The sequence below is a fragment of the Chiloscyllium punctatum genome, chromosome 38 (genome assembly GCF_047496795.1).
Source record: "Chiloscyllium punctatum isolate Juve2018m chromosome 38, sChiPun1.3, whole genome shotgun sequence".
Classification (NCBI taxonomy): domain Eukaryota; kingdom Metazoa; phylum Chordata; class Chondrichthyes; order Orectolobiformes; family Hemiscylliidae; genus Chiloscyllium; species Chiloscyllium punctatum.
In genome coordinates, this window is record NC_092776.1 from 33,628,997 (window position 1) to 33,644,194 (window position 15,198).

Below are 15,198 nucleotides of genomic sequence, written 5' to 3' on the forward strand. Positions count from 1 at the left end.
AAGCATATTTTAGTATATCAAAGATGTTGGTTAATTTATTTTATATAGCTATCCTACTGAAATATATCTGATAAATCTATTGGCAATGTTAAATTCATACTTTGGGTGACGCTGCACAATTAAAATTGTCAAAATTGGCAAATATTACTTTACTTTAGTTTGAACTACCTAATTAGCTGATCTCATAAGAACCTAAGAAACACACCCACAAGAATAGGCCATTTGGCTAACTGAGCTTCTGATGAGGGGTCACTGGATCTGAAATACTGACTCTGCTTTCTCTACACTCTTGAGTTTCTCCAGCAATTTCTTTTTTGATTTCAGATTTCCAGCATCCATGATTCTTGATTTTATATAAAATAGGCACTCCTTTGGGAGCAGTTGCATTAGCTGTTTGCCTACTTTCAATCTTGTCTGTACCCAGGTGATTGTGGAATGTCTGTCTACAGGTTTTCTCTGGCACACACCCAAGGTATTGGAAGACAATTTGGACAGGTGTAAATAGTAGGTATTGTTTAAGTTCATATGTTTTCTTTGTTTTAGTTTTCCATGAGCTTTGGGCCATTGAAAAAAGACTTATTTTATTGTGAGTTATTTTTGTTTCATGATACTGAGACAATCAAAATTTATTTTCTCTTGAAAGGAGAAGCTGTAGGTAACCTAATAAAAATGTCTTGTCATATGTTAAGAAGTGACCTTATAAAGGTTTATAAAATCATGAGGGGCATGGTTAAGGTGAATAGACAAGGTCTTTTCCCTGGGTGAGGGGAATCCAAAACTAGAGGCCATAGGTTTAAGTAGAGAGGAAAGATTTTAAAAGGGACCTAAGGGCAATGTTTTTACACAGAAGGTGATGCATGTATTAAATGAGCTGCCAGAAGAATTGGTGGACGCTAGTACAATTGTAACATTTAAAAGACATTTGGATGAGTACATGAATAGGACAGGTTTAGAGAGATATGTGCCAAATGGGACTAGTTTAATTTAGTATATAGTAGAACCTCGATTATCCAGATGAGACTGGCGGGGAGTATTTTGTTCAGATAACTGATCGTTCGGATAATTGATCTGATTGTAACAAGCGGTAATTTGAGTGCCAGTTATCTGGAAATATGTGCCATAATGCCGTTTAACATAATGAGCTCATTCCTGATGAAGGGCTTTTGACCGAAATGTCGATTTTCCTGCTCCTCGGATGCTGCCTGACCTTCGGTGCTTTTCTAGCACCACTCTAATCTGGACTCTGTTTCCACGCTGTACAGCTCTATGACTCTAAACAATCAAAAGGTTTTGTAGACAGAAAACTTTCTTTTTCTTTTAGGGAAGAGCTTGAGGTCATGCATATGACAGTGACCAAAAGAAACTTATTTACCTAGATGTGAGAATGTGGAACTTGGGAGTGTGTAAAGTTAATGGCATACAGTAGGCATATTTTAGGGAGAGCGGATAAGTACATGAGGAAGAAAATAAACATGGGCTGGACGGAATCAAAAAGAAAATGCTCAGCTGATTTGGAAACGTCAGCAAAGAGAAACACAAGAAACCTGAAAAGTAACTTCTGTCTCTTTTTACAGATCTGCCAGACTGCTGGGTTCTTTCCATTTTTAATTTCAGGTTTCCATCACTCTCTGTACTTTTTGTTGTTTTACGGATAAGTATTAGATGAGGAAAGATGGAAGGAAGGTGCTGGAGTGAAGCATAGACTGGTTGGGCCGAGTAGCCGTGCAGTCCAATCTATATATATATTTAAAACAAAAGGCAAGTTGGATTGTCAACGGCGCGGTGCAAACAAATGGCAAAGCATATTGCACAAGCTAATGGCGATTGCATAACCTTCTCAACACTCCCCGAACAATCCTAGTGTGGGTGCGATCTACTGGAAGCCTGATTGACTGGAAGAAAAATAATTAAATGTGATAACTAATTAAGTAACTCTGTAACAAGGCTTTGGGCAGGGAACATACCATCAGGAGCTCGGACGGTGAAGCGGTGACTCACTGAGAAGTTTTTTTGGGGGGGGTAAACTCTGTGACCGTTGGGAGTTTGATCGGTGACGCTCGAGACACATGACTGGAACTTTCTCTCTCCTCCTGCGGAAAATGGCGGCCTGGAGTTTCCAGGAGAAATGAGGAAAAGGTGGGAGAAAAAACACACACACACACCCAAGTTCAAGGAAGTTTAAACGCAACCATGACGCGCTGGATTCCCAGCAAAAAAGAGAAATATGGAGTGGGTGAGTGACAGTGAGTGACTGTTTCCAGCTAGTCCTGAATGAAAGATCCTGCAGTTAAAACTAATCCTATTTTTTTTTACTGCTTCTTTCCTTTTACGTTCCGCACGAGTTTCTTCATCTGCCTCCTTTCTGACCACAGCTCAGTTCAAGAAATGCTTTCAGCTTTTGAATGAATATTTCTTTTACGATATAATAATTCATCAAGATGAGTAGATCCTGGAAATCTTTTCCCTCTCTCTGCTCTCGTATCAAATGAAACAGATTGGGTTTGGGGCGCGCCTAGTTCCAAGGCCGTGCCCAATGCATTTAGTTTTGGGATGTTTCGAACATGAGGCCGTGAGTTCACTCCCAAACTACAGCCTCGTTAAAATGAAATAATTTTGTTTAAATGTTGAACTGTAAATCTGTGAATATCTTGCAATCTCGCAAAGTTAGCTATAGTTACTCCCGTTTCGTCGAACCTTGGGTATAATGGCTAATTGCATCCACTGTACTTAGCTGCGACTTTTACTGGAATAGCTGTTTATTAAATCTTCACTTTATTAGCAAAAGTACTGGTAATTGAACTGTAATCCTTCTAAATTCGTTTAATGAAGATCGTGTATAGAGGTGTAATTAACTTGCATCATATGTGTCACAACATGCTGCAGCAACCAGTTATTGCTAAGGGATTACCACTGATGTTTTAAAAACATTGATGTTTCGAAAACGTTTTTTTTTTGTACACATGCTTAACCTCAGTGGTTCTGTGTGCTGAGAATAGGCACATTATAATCGTATCACTTAATATTTTGCAGACTTTAGTTGAGCATGGCTCACCAACTTTTGTAATAATACAGTAGTTCACAAACAGATCCCTATCAAAAATGAAGACCTATCCTGCAAATGTGGTTTAGTATCCCAAAATTAATTGTTTATTCATTACTAATTGATTTTTTTATTAATCATGCCTATCATCTGCTTTCTTCAGTGCAAATTGTTCATAATGTTTGAAGAGTGCTTCAGCACATTGGTCACTGTGCTTTATTTTTGCACCTTGTTCAAATGTACTGTATTTTGGATAGCCTCTTTTATTACTTCAATCTGCTTCAGTCTTCTATGCACATTGTGAGAATGTATAAAATATCTCTGTTACTAGTTCAGCTTGAATTTGGTGCAGTTAAAGGAACCTTTTAAATTATAATTACTGCCCAGAATACTGTACAAAGTTTCCATTAGTGCAATGTTCAAACTTTTTAATTATGAATTAGAGAAATAATGAAAGGTAATCCAGAACTCCAGACTGATATCCTGGTGTTCAAGAGTTTGAATCCCATTATGGCAGATTCTGAAATTTGAATTCAATAATAAAACGTGAAATAAAGAAAAGCTAGTCTCCAGACAATTTAAAAAAAAAAGTCATATTCTAAAGAGGGTGCATAAATCATTGAAGGTGGCAGAACAGATTGAGAGTGTACTACATTTGAATTTGGGAAAGGATCAAGAGATAGAGGGCATATATTTACATAATTGACAAAAGGAGGAGTGGAGACGTGAGGAAAAGCTTTTTCATATTGGTGGTTAGTAATCTTAACTAATGGAGCAACCCCATTACCTTTTTCTCGCTTCCTGACCTTTTGAACATTTAATGTATCTTTGAATATTCAATTCCAAGCCATTCATCTTGGAGTAATGTCTCCAACGGCTATCAAAAGAAAATGTGTATTTCCCTTTTGAGCTGACAATTTAATTGGTTTGTCGAGATTCCTATCTGCATTAATATACCGTGCTTTTACTGGTTTTGCAACTTCTATCAGTCTTATGTTTGTAGACACCAACCCTGTCACACTTTTTCATTATCTTTACTATAATTAAGAGCGAGAGAATGAAGATTGTAATGAACTCAATGGCTTTGTACTTCTAGAGGACCGTTTTCTTATCTGCTACTGGAAGTTGGACAAGCAAGCAGTCTGATTTCTTGACAGTTGATTGATGGCGAGATAGATGTGGGTATCACTAGCATATGTAAGGACTGTGTCTTTTTATTTTGTTTTTTTTAAACTCCGGATGGAATTGAGAACTGTTTTAAAAGTCAGTTTTGTGAAAGAGTGGCTGTAGTTTTGAAAAGCAAATAACCTGACATACATGGCAGGCATCATTGTAAACAGTGGTTTGTACAAGCAGTAATTGTAGATTTGTGGATGATTTGGAGCTGAGGGAATGCACTGATGCAGCTTTTGCTAGCGACAAGAAGTTGGTTAGACCATAAGAAATTGGAACAGGATCAGGCTGTTTGGCCCCTTCAGCCTCTTTCCCATTCAGTAGGATCATGGTTGATCCGACATTCCCCATGTCCACTTTCCTGCGTTTCCTTGTACCCTTGATTTCCCTACGATATAGCCTTTTCCACTGGAGCATAGGAGGTTGAGAGGCAATCTGACAGAAGTTTATAATATCATGAGAGATATAGATAGAGTTAATGGTAGTTGTCTTTTCCCTAGAATGGGCGACTTTCAGACGAGGGAGCACATTTTTAACATGAGAGAGATTTTAAAAAAGACGAGAGGCAAATGGGAATGAACTTCCTGAAAAAGTGCTGGATGTGGGTACAATTTGCAATGTTAAAAAGACGTTTGGATTAATTATATGAATAGGAAAGGTTTGGAGGGATATGGACTTGGGAGCAGGCAGATGGGGCCAATTTAGTTTGGGATTATGTTCGGCATGGACTGGTTGGGCCAAAGGGTCTGTTTCCATGCTCTGACTGACTGTGACTGCTCCCACACTTATATGTTAAGGATTTCCAAAGATTGAGAGAAGAAATTTGTCCTCATCTGTCTTTAAATTGATGTCCCTTTTAATCTGCTTTCTGGTCTGAGACTCTCCCATGATGGGTAATGTCCCTTTGTAAAAAAAAACCTGAAGAATTCTTTATGTTTAAGTGAGATCACCCCTCATTCTTCTAAAGTCCAACCTGCTTAACCTTTGCTCACCAGATATTCCTTTCATGCTGGGGATCATCCTCGTGAACCTTCTCTGAGCTGCTTCCAGTGAAATGATATTTAAATAAGAGGAACAAAACTGCCAAAGTATTCGACATCTGGTCTCACCAGCACCTTGTATAGTTGCAGTAAGACTTCCCTACTCTTGTATTCCAAGCCCCTTGAAATAAAGGACAACATTCCATCAGCCTTCTGATTACTTGCTGCATCAATGTACTCGCTCTCTGTGCTTCATGCATAAGTACCTTCAAGTTGCTTTGGTTTGCAGCCTTCTACAGATTTTCTCCATTTTTAAATAATCTTTTTTTGTTCTCCCTTCCAAAATGGGAAACTTCAGATTTTCTCACATTATCCTCCATTTCCCAATCTCTTGGTTACTTACTTACCTTATAAATATTGATCTACGGACAAATGAAAATTGTTAATGATGGAGACTTTTTGCCTGCCAACAACTGAGATTGATTCATGGGTAATTGAACAGCTTGGAGCTGGGAGCAACTTACAGGGAGAGAGTGGAGAAGATTGAAATGTTTAGTTCTTCCCCAACTTGTGAGAATATCTGTTTTTTACAGCCAAAGCTCACTGATAAGCCAGACTTTATATTAGTGAGATGTTGGTACAATCAGTGGAAGCATCCAGAGAAAGAAGGCTGAAACATGTTGCTGGCCAGCAGAAAAATCAAGAATTGTCTCAACAGTACCTGGGAACAAAGACGACTTTCAGTGCCCTCCCCCCAACACACGTGTCTACACATAAATAGCAAGTGGGACAGAATATCAACACTTCATCGGAGGCTCACTTATGTCACCTAGCATGGTGACAAAATGTGTAAGGACAAACCCACCAGCTCAGCGAGCAAACTTACAACCTAAGCTACCACGGTGGTGAAACATTGGAGAGCAAATTTACAACCTGAGCTACAAATCTTCTCCAAAATCTCAAACACTGAGCATAATGTAATCTTTCTGAAGTATTTCTTGAAGTGTAATTTCAGGAAATACTATCGACAATTTACATCAAGGACTTAAATGCCAATATAGTTTGTGATGTTACTAAAGGGATAAATCGTAGCCAGGACACTAACAGCTGTTCTGCTTTTCTTCAAGTAGTAAAGGAAAACTTGTAACCAGAACATAGTGCTGTTCTCTCATTCGGTGAGTTTAACCTGAAGGTCACAAAGCCTTGGGCAAGAAGAGACCTTTTTGTGGTAACCTCAGTCAATGCAGGAATTGAACCTATGTTGATTGCATCGCTCTATGTCGCAAATTAGCCATCCAGCCAACTGAGCTAACCAAATGATTAGAATGGTCAGTAGCACACCTGTCGGCAAACTTTTTAAAAAAAATCTGAGTAAAAAGACCAGAAATTGTATGGAACTTCGATTATCCTTTATAAAAACCACATTTCCAAAATATATAACAGACTGACTTAGTTTGATTGAAGTCTATTGAGAAATAATGCAGAATCTTGTTTGGGGGAATGAAGTAGAACAGTGGAGTGTGTTGTGGTGTGCAACCATGAGGGTAACTCATTATTATATTATAAATAGGTTTAAAATTATTATGGCAAGAGACAAAAATAAAAATCAAAAGAGAAAATATCCACTGGGCAAGCACCAATTTCAGTGATGTGGGAAGGGAATGTGGTGACTAGGAAAACAGTTGATGAGCAACAGAAACATGTTGGATTCAAAACAAGCATATTTCAATCATGAAAATGGAGCATATGAATCTAGGACCACCTTGAGGATAAATAGAGGTTAAATAAAATGGAAGAAATAAGGTAAGTCTATGATAAATGACAGGTTCAGGTGCAGAGTACAGAATGTGCAGGCAGAAACCATAAAAGGATACAAGGATAAAGATTAAGTATGAGAAAAAATTCAGGAGGAAACAAAGGAACCCAAAATTTATTTAACTTGTAAAGTAAAAGGACAGTTAAGGAATGGTATTAGTTATAAGCAAAAAGAAAATGTTCCAATAGGGACACAGACAGAATGGAAGTACTGACATGGCACTTTACACCTGTCTTCACAAAAGGATGAGGTTAATGTTTCAGTTTTGTAGGGGATAAGTAAAAATATTGGATAAGGCAAAGATAGATGGCTAATACCAGATTGCATGAAGACATAGACTGGTGAAGTGACTAGACACGTGGTAGCTACAACGTAAAGTGGTAAAATGTGACATGAGAAGGAGTATGGAGAAGTGTAATTTAAACAGTATTTTAAAAGGGATATACAAACACTGGATCTGGGGTGCATAGTAATAAAAACTTTTGAATGTACCAGAATAAGCTGAATAAGGAGTTAAGAAAACTATGGGATCTTTGGCTAAAAGGGGATATTACAAAAGTAAAGAAACCATGTTAAACATTTACAAAATCACCAGTTATGTGTAATCTGGAGCAGTGTGTACAATTCTAGGCATCACACTCCAGGAAAAAAAATGTCAAAACCCAAGAGAAGATACAGAAGAGATTTATAGGATGATACCAAGGGTAAGAGACGGCATGGTGGCTCAGTGGTTAGCACTGCTGCCTTACAGAGCCAGGGACCCGAGTTCGATTCCATCCTTGGGCTACTGTCTGTGTGGGGCTTGCACGTTCTCCCCATGTCTGTGTAGGTTTCCTCCGGGTGCTCCGGTTTCCTCCCACAGTTCATAGATGTGGTTAGGTGAATTGGTCATGTTAAATTACCTGTAGAGTTAGGTGCATTAGTTAGGGAAAATGGGTCTGGGTGGGTTGCTCTTCGGAGGATCGGTGTGGACTAGTTGGGCCAAAGGGCCTGTTTCCACACTGTAGCTAATCTAATCTAATGTAGAGGTGAGGGTATTGAATTGGGGTGGGCAAAGTCAAAAATTACATCATGCTGGGTTATAGTCCAATGGATTTATTTGAAATCGCAAGCTTTCATAGCCCCCATTCCTTCCTCAGGCGGGAGCGGGGGCTCTAAAAATTTGTAGTTTCAAATAAACCTGTTGGACTATAACTTGGTGTTGTGTGGTTTTTGACGTTAAGCAGAAAGATTGAGAAAAGGGAAGTGTTCTTCCTATACTAGCGAAGGTCAGGAGTTTACCCACTGAACCATGACTGTCAAATTATATGAAATAACATTTCAGATATTGATTTTTTTTTTTCTTTTAAAACTTGCATATAACAGGAAGCAGAGCACATTTGGCAATGTATAAACAATTGAAATCTGCATCATTGATAATCTGTATCAATGATTGAGGTACCCCTTCCTTTTATCAAAAACATTGATGACAAGCATGATTTTTTTTCTACCGTATTGTGAAAGCTTAGTCAATCTCTCCCTAACTAATAATGTTACAGATTCAAACTCAAATCCAGGACCGATGGACATCAGCACTATCCAGAAGATTTATAGGGGAGTGCTTGTAAATTCTCTGTTCAACTATGAACTGCTTCAAGTTAAATGCACAATTTGAAGAAAACAGGCATTCTGGCCAATGTCTAATTTTTAACCAACAAGCTGGTCACTTATCTTTTGCTGTGTACAAATTCACATTCATATTTTTCATCAATACAACAGAGGTTAAACACCAAAATGCACATTCTCTGATTACCCAAATTACGTGACAGAAACTAAACAAGATGAAAGCTTTTTTTTGTCCCTCATGCCTATTCTGAATTCCACTTTGTGCAAATAGTATTTATCTCAAGACTGCATCACAGCCAGCATTATTTGAAGATTAATACTGTTTCTTCTGGATTATCAGAATCTATTCCAGCACCATGCTAAACAGTAATACATCAAGTGTAAGCATGCAAGGGAATTTATAATATTGCTTCAGGTGAATAAATACTGACAATCTGCAGAAAATGCATTTTATTCTATATTTAGGGTATCTGTAATATTTGACTACCACAGTTAATTTCAAATTTGGTAAGAAATAAAGACTTTTTTTCTGTAGCTATATAGGAAAAACACAATCAAACTCTTAAATCAACTCTGAGTTTATTTCATCAAAACTTAAATGCAACGTGCAACAAAATGTAATCAAAACTTTGTACAACGATTGTCAATTTCATTCCAACTGAAAATACTTTGTCGTTCCTGTAACTGCAATTTATCGCAAATATCAAATGCATAACTTCAAAAATGTTGTTTCAAGTATTTATATATAAATTAAAAATGTATTAGATAGAATGTCAATGCATAAAATAGCCATTAGTAATACCTTCAGCAAACATTTCCAATGTTGCCAGCTGCTATCTTGAAGTGCATGCAGGTTTTCTATGGCTGAAATATGCCTCTACAAATTATGTATTTAGCAACTATCCATGCATTTAAACTTCTGTCTAGAGCCAAGCAAATGAAAAAATTAAACTAAAAGTCATGCAAATTAATTAATTACATTTAAAACTCAAAAGAAAAACTAGGCGGTACAGTTTTAAGGTAAGGGGCAGGAAATTTAAAAAGGATGTGATAAAAACTTTTTTTATTCAGCTAGAGGGAATTTGGGTCTCGCTGCCTGAAAGAGCATTAGAGGCTAAACCCCTTATAACATTTAAGAAGCATCTAGATGTACACTTGTGATATCAAGACATATAATTTTATAGACCAGTCTAGGTTCTTCAAAAATTTTAACAAGGTAGCCTAGACCCAAACTTTTTCTTTTATTTTAGAAAGTGGGTGTTCCAGGTGTGATGCAACTGTTCAAACACTCCGCTTTAAGCAAAACAGAATTTATTTAAATGCTACAGTTGAAACACGAACGAAAAAAGGTGGAACTTTGAATAACTTAACTATTGGATAACTTAACCGTCCCAATATAGTAACTGTTATTAATCAACTGTCCCAATACAATAACATTCCAAAAACACACCCCTTGGCAAAAAAGAAAATTCAAACACAGATCCTTATAGGCAGGAGGAAACAACATCCAGAGAGAGAGATTGCAGAGAAAGTCAGAGGAATTCCTTATTGAAGTTTACATCGCTTCTGAACTCTCACATCTTGTGAATACAGCTTAAAAACAATCTAGAAAAAAAACATGAACTTGGAGAACTGGCCAAACCCCCCCCCCCCCCCCCCCAAACTGGTCTTTCAATGCGATAGGCCAAGCCTTTCGGGAAGGGATAGCAGGCAGAATGAAAATGACAAATGGGAAATATGAATGTTTTTACAACTATGAGAAACTAATTAATCTACAACATTTTGAAAATTAAGTGATTCTATGTCCTTATCAGAAGTTTCCAATCACTAAGTTACACCTCAACCACCCCACCCCCCACTACTACTGTCAATTTCTCTTTCTTTTGACCTCACAACTCTGACTGTACTCTCTTCCACACTCTTCCATCAGGCAAAAGATACAAAAGTTTGAAAACACGAACTAACAGATTCAAGAACAGCTTCTTTCCAGCTGTTATCAGATCTATGAATGAACCTCTCATATTAGAGTGATCTTTCTTTGCATCTTCTCTGCAGCTGTAACACTATATTCTGCAATCTGTTCTATTATCCTTGTGCTTATGTAAGGTATAGTTTGTCTGTGTGGCAGACAAAAGAATGCTTTTCACTATATCTCACTACACGTGACAATAATAAACCAAATTTAAAAAAAACTCACTTGGCTTCAACCGTCTGATCACTTTCAGAAAGGCCAACTTTGTTCCCACCTCTCCAAGTACCTCTTAAAAGTCCAAAGGTTCAGATATCCATCTTTTTCACACTCAGCCTCCCCAGCAAACTTCTCATTCTCAGCAATTCCAACCTCGATCATCATGCTCTCTCCCCAATCAGTTCCTTTTAAAGCCACCTAAATGTTTGCCACAATAGAAACTCCTCGACCCACATTCTGAACCACTTCCTTAACCACTTCCTTGATTTCCAAATAACATATAGCTTCTCGATTTCCAGGAAGGCTTTAACTCACAGAGATGAAGCTGTCTTTGATCCTTGCATAACTCCACCTGTATTCCTGTTGCCAAGCCTACGTGCTTTGGTGTCCATGCTTGCAAACACATTTCCCTCCAATTCATGAAATTTCATCTGCCTAGCATTTGACTCTTAAATCAACACAATGCCACAGATGTTATTTAACTGTACCATCATTGTATCCACAAATGCAACTAAAACTAGGAAACTCCCACTTTGGTCTATTTTTTAAAACTATGTTTTGAATGAACATGTTTGGGGATGTCATTACACATTGCTAGAGGAGTTGGGTCTTGAACCTGGCCCTCCCAGTCTAGGAGTAGAGACACTGCCACTACACCCACAAGGGGTCACTTTGATCATCCCTCCAATATAGGCCTCGACTTCATTCCCTTAAGTCCAAGACCACATGTGAACTTATATGGCAGAAAACCGTTTTAACAGTTCACTGCTAGATTTAGCTGGAACTTAACAGGATTGTACTGGGTCCAACTTCTTCAGCTAAGATTGCTTACTACTTCAGAAGCACTTTGAATACAAGTATAACCCTGGCTTCAGGAAGCCATTTATCCCTCTAACTTCCAACAATTAGCGTGAGGATCTTATAAACCTATTTATCAAGAAAGATTGAGAATATCCAATCACTTGCCTCTGCAGCTTTCCTTCTTTCTATTGGCTTACCTGGTCTTTAAACTTCCTTTACTTTCAAAAATCCTTGAACATTTTGTTGCTGCTCAAATCTGTACTCACTATTCTCAGAATTCCATGCTGAAATCCTCTAACCAAGTTCAGGTTGTGAGTTTACTCACTGAGCTGATGGGTTTGTTTTCAGATGTTTTGTCACTGTGCTAGGTAACATCATTAGTGAGCCTCTGGTGAAGCATTATAATTCTGTCCTGCTTGCTACATATGTGTCTGGGTTTGTTGTGATAGGTGCTTTCATTTCCAGTTCTATTTCTGAGAAGTTCGTAAATGGGATCCAAATCTGTATGTTTGTTCATGGAGTTCCGGTTTGAATGCCAGGCCTCTAGGAATTCCCATGCGTGTCTTTGTTTGGCCTGTCCCAGTATGGATTTATTGTCCCAGCCGAACTGGTGTCCCTCTTCGTCAGTGTGTGTGGATACCAGTGATAGTTGGTCATACCTTTTGGTGGCTAGTTGGTGTTCATGCACCCTGGTGACTAGTTTCCTGCCTGTCTGCCCAATGTAATGTTTGATGCAGCCTTTGCAGGGTATTTTGTATATGACATTCATTCTGCTGGCTGTGGGTATGGGGTCTTTTAAATTCATCAGGAGCTGTTCAGTGTGGTGGTAGGTTTGTGGGCTATAATGATGCTGAAGGGCCAAAGTAGTCTGATCATCATCTCTAAAATGTCTTTGATGTCTGTTAGGGTGGCTAGAGTCTCTTGGTGTGTTGTGTCTTCCAGTTTAGATTTGTTGTGCAGGAATTGGCAAACTGCGCTTATTGGGTAACCATTGTTCCTGAATACATTGTATAGGTGTTTTTCCTTGGCTTCTCACGATTCGTGGGTGCTGCAGTGTGTTGTGGCCCATTTCAAATAATGTCCTGATGCAGCTCCGTTTGTGGGTGTTGGATTGGTTGCTCTGATAGTTGAGTATCTGGTTGGTGGGTGTGGCTTTCCTGTAAATGCTAGTCTGCAGCTCACCATTGGCTTTTTGTTCTACTGTGATGTCGAGGAAGGGGAGTCGGTTATTGCTGTCTTTGGTGAATTTTATCTCAGTAAGGATGTTGTTTATGTGCTTGTGGTTTCTTCTAGTTTGTGTTTTGTGATGGCAAGTATATTGTCCTTACAGTGGGACCAATGCTTGGGCTGGATCTTGGGAAGGACTGTTTGTTCTAACCTCTGCATAACTGCTTCTGCAATAAATCTTGATATTAGTGATCCTACACTCGTGATTTGTTTGTAGACTTTATTGTTGAAGGTGAAGTGGGTTACAAGTCACAGGTCTAAAAGTTTGAGGATGCTGTCCTTGCTAATGGAGTTGGTGATGTCACATATTTGTCCTTGGTTCATCTAGCAGTGAGGCCATTGTTTCTGTGGCTAGGGTGACGTTTATTGGTCGGAGTAGGGCCGTCACGAAGGAAATTATGATCTTGTCATCCTCTACCTCGATGCCTTTGATGTTCAGGAACTGCTGTGTTGAGTGGAAGGAATGGGTTGAGTTTTCTACCAGATGTTTCAGTTTACTTTGCAGTTCCCTTGCTAGCCTACATATCGGTTTGCCGGGAAGTGAGACTCTGAGTCTTGGGTCGACCCCTTGTTTATGTCCCTTCAGTAATCTGTAGAAACAGGATGTATTGGATCCTTCTAGTTTCATTCTTTCAAGGTCTGTCTTGTTAATTTTACCTTTCTTGTGTTGTTTCCTCAGGATTGCTGTAATGCAGTTTTCTAGCTGTCAAGTCAGGTCCAACACCACTGTTGGAAGGTATCTGTTTCTGTTGGTAGTGGATTTTCTTTTTAAATGTATTGCATTCTGTTTAGGATGACAGTCATGCGCCCTTTGTCGGCTAGTAGGGTTAAGATATTTCTGTCTTTTCTGATACTTGGGTTGTGTAAGGTTAAATACAAATGCACATGTTTTTTATTCACAGTGTCAGAATCAAATCAGTTTTTTTGTCTTTACAAAATTTGTGTACTCTTATTCCTAAGCTGTTTTGAAGCAAAACATTTCAGCTTTGTCGGATGGTTCAATTAGTGTAATAAATGAACTAAACAATGTTATGGCTTTGATGCTAGAGGTTAAAAACTAATTTTATAATCTGTCCTGTTCCGGATTATGGTCAACATGGACAGGTTGGACCGATAGGTCTGTTTCCATGCTGTATGTCTCCAGAAGACTGCAGATGGGCGACTAGAATTAGAGTAATAGAGTCAAAGAGGTGTACAGCACGGAAACAGACCCTTCGCTCCAACTTGTCCATACCGACAAGATATCCCAATCCAGTCTAGTCCCACCTGCCAGCACGTGGCCCATATCCCTCCAAACCCTTCCTATTCATATATCCATCTAGATGCCTCTTAAATGTTGCAATTGTACCAACCTCCACCACTTCCTCTGGCAGCTCATTCCATACTCGTGCCACCCTCTGTGTGCAAAAGTTGTCCCTCAGGTCTCGTTTATATCTTTCTCCTCTCACTCTCTAAACCTACGCTCTCTAGTTCTGGACTCCCCCACCCTAGGGATAAGACTTTGTCTATTTATCCTGTCTGTGCCCCTCATGATTTTGTAAACCTCTATAAGATCACCCCACAGCCTCCAGCGCTCCAGGGAAAATAGCCATAGCCTATTCAACCTTTCCCTATATCTCAAATCCTCCAACTCTGGCAACATCCTTGTAAATCTTTTCTGATACCTTTCAAGTTTCACAACATCTCTCCGATAGAAAGGAGAACAGAATTGCATGCAGTGTTCCAACAGTGGCGTAGCCAATGTTCTGTACAGCTGCAATTTTATGTCCCAACTCCTGTACTCAATATGCAGTATTCTAAAAGTGGCCTCACCAACGTTGTGTAGAGCCACAACCCTTCTACTCCGTGTTCTGATCAATAAAGGCAAGCATGCCAAATGCCACCTTCACTGTCCTGTCTACCTGCCACTCCACTTTGGAGAAACAAAACACCTGCACCCCTAGTTCTCTTTTGGCCCCACTCCCCTACCATTAACTGTTTCACTCCTACTCTGATTTGCCTTACCAAAATGCAACAGTTCACATTTATCTAAATCTATCTAAACTAAACTCCATCTGCCTTCCATGGCTAATTGGCTCATCTGATTGTGTTCTGAGAATAATCTTCACCACACCACCCCCTACTTTGGTGTTTTTTGCAAAATCACTAACCATGCTTCCTATATTCACTTTCGATTCATTAATATAAATGAGGAAAAGCAGTGGAGTTAGCACTGTTCCTTGTGGCATTTTGCTGGTTACAGGCCCCAGTCTAAAAATCAGCCCTTTCCTACCACTCTGTCTCTCACCTTAAAGCCAATTTAATGTTCAGTTGGCCAGCTCCCCTTGGACCCTGTGTGATCTAACCTTACTAACCAGTCTACCATGCG

The 15,198-nt window shown here is 39.0% G+C and overlaps 1 protein-coding gene across 5 annotated transcripts in view; it reads left to right on the forward strand.

The window, feature by feature from the left end:
• Nucleotides 1-1,926: 1,926 nt before the first annotated feature.
• The window catches only part of dock1 (dedicator of cytokinesis 1), a 577,688-nt gene continuing 564,416 nt past the window's right edge, over nt 1,927-15,198 (forward strand). For 2 of the 5 annotated variants that reach the window (XM_072557590.1, XM_072557591.1), the window contains exon 1: nt 1,927-2,233. In XM_072557590.1, coding sequence (XP_072413691.1) covers nt 2,191-2,233 — 43 coding nt within the window. In that variant the 5' untranslated portion in view covers nt 1,927-2,190. Of the gene's footprint in view, nt 2,244-15,198 lie in introns of all 5 variants that reach the window. The other 3 variants (XM_072557588.1, XM_072557587.1, XM_072557589.1) reach the window with 3 other exon arrangements.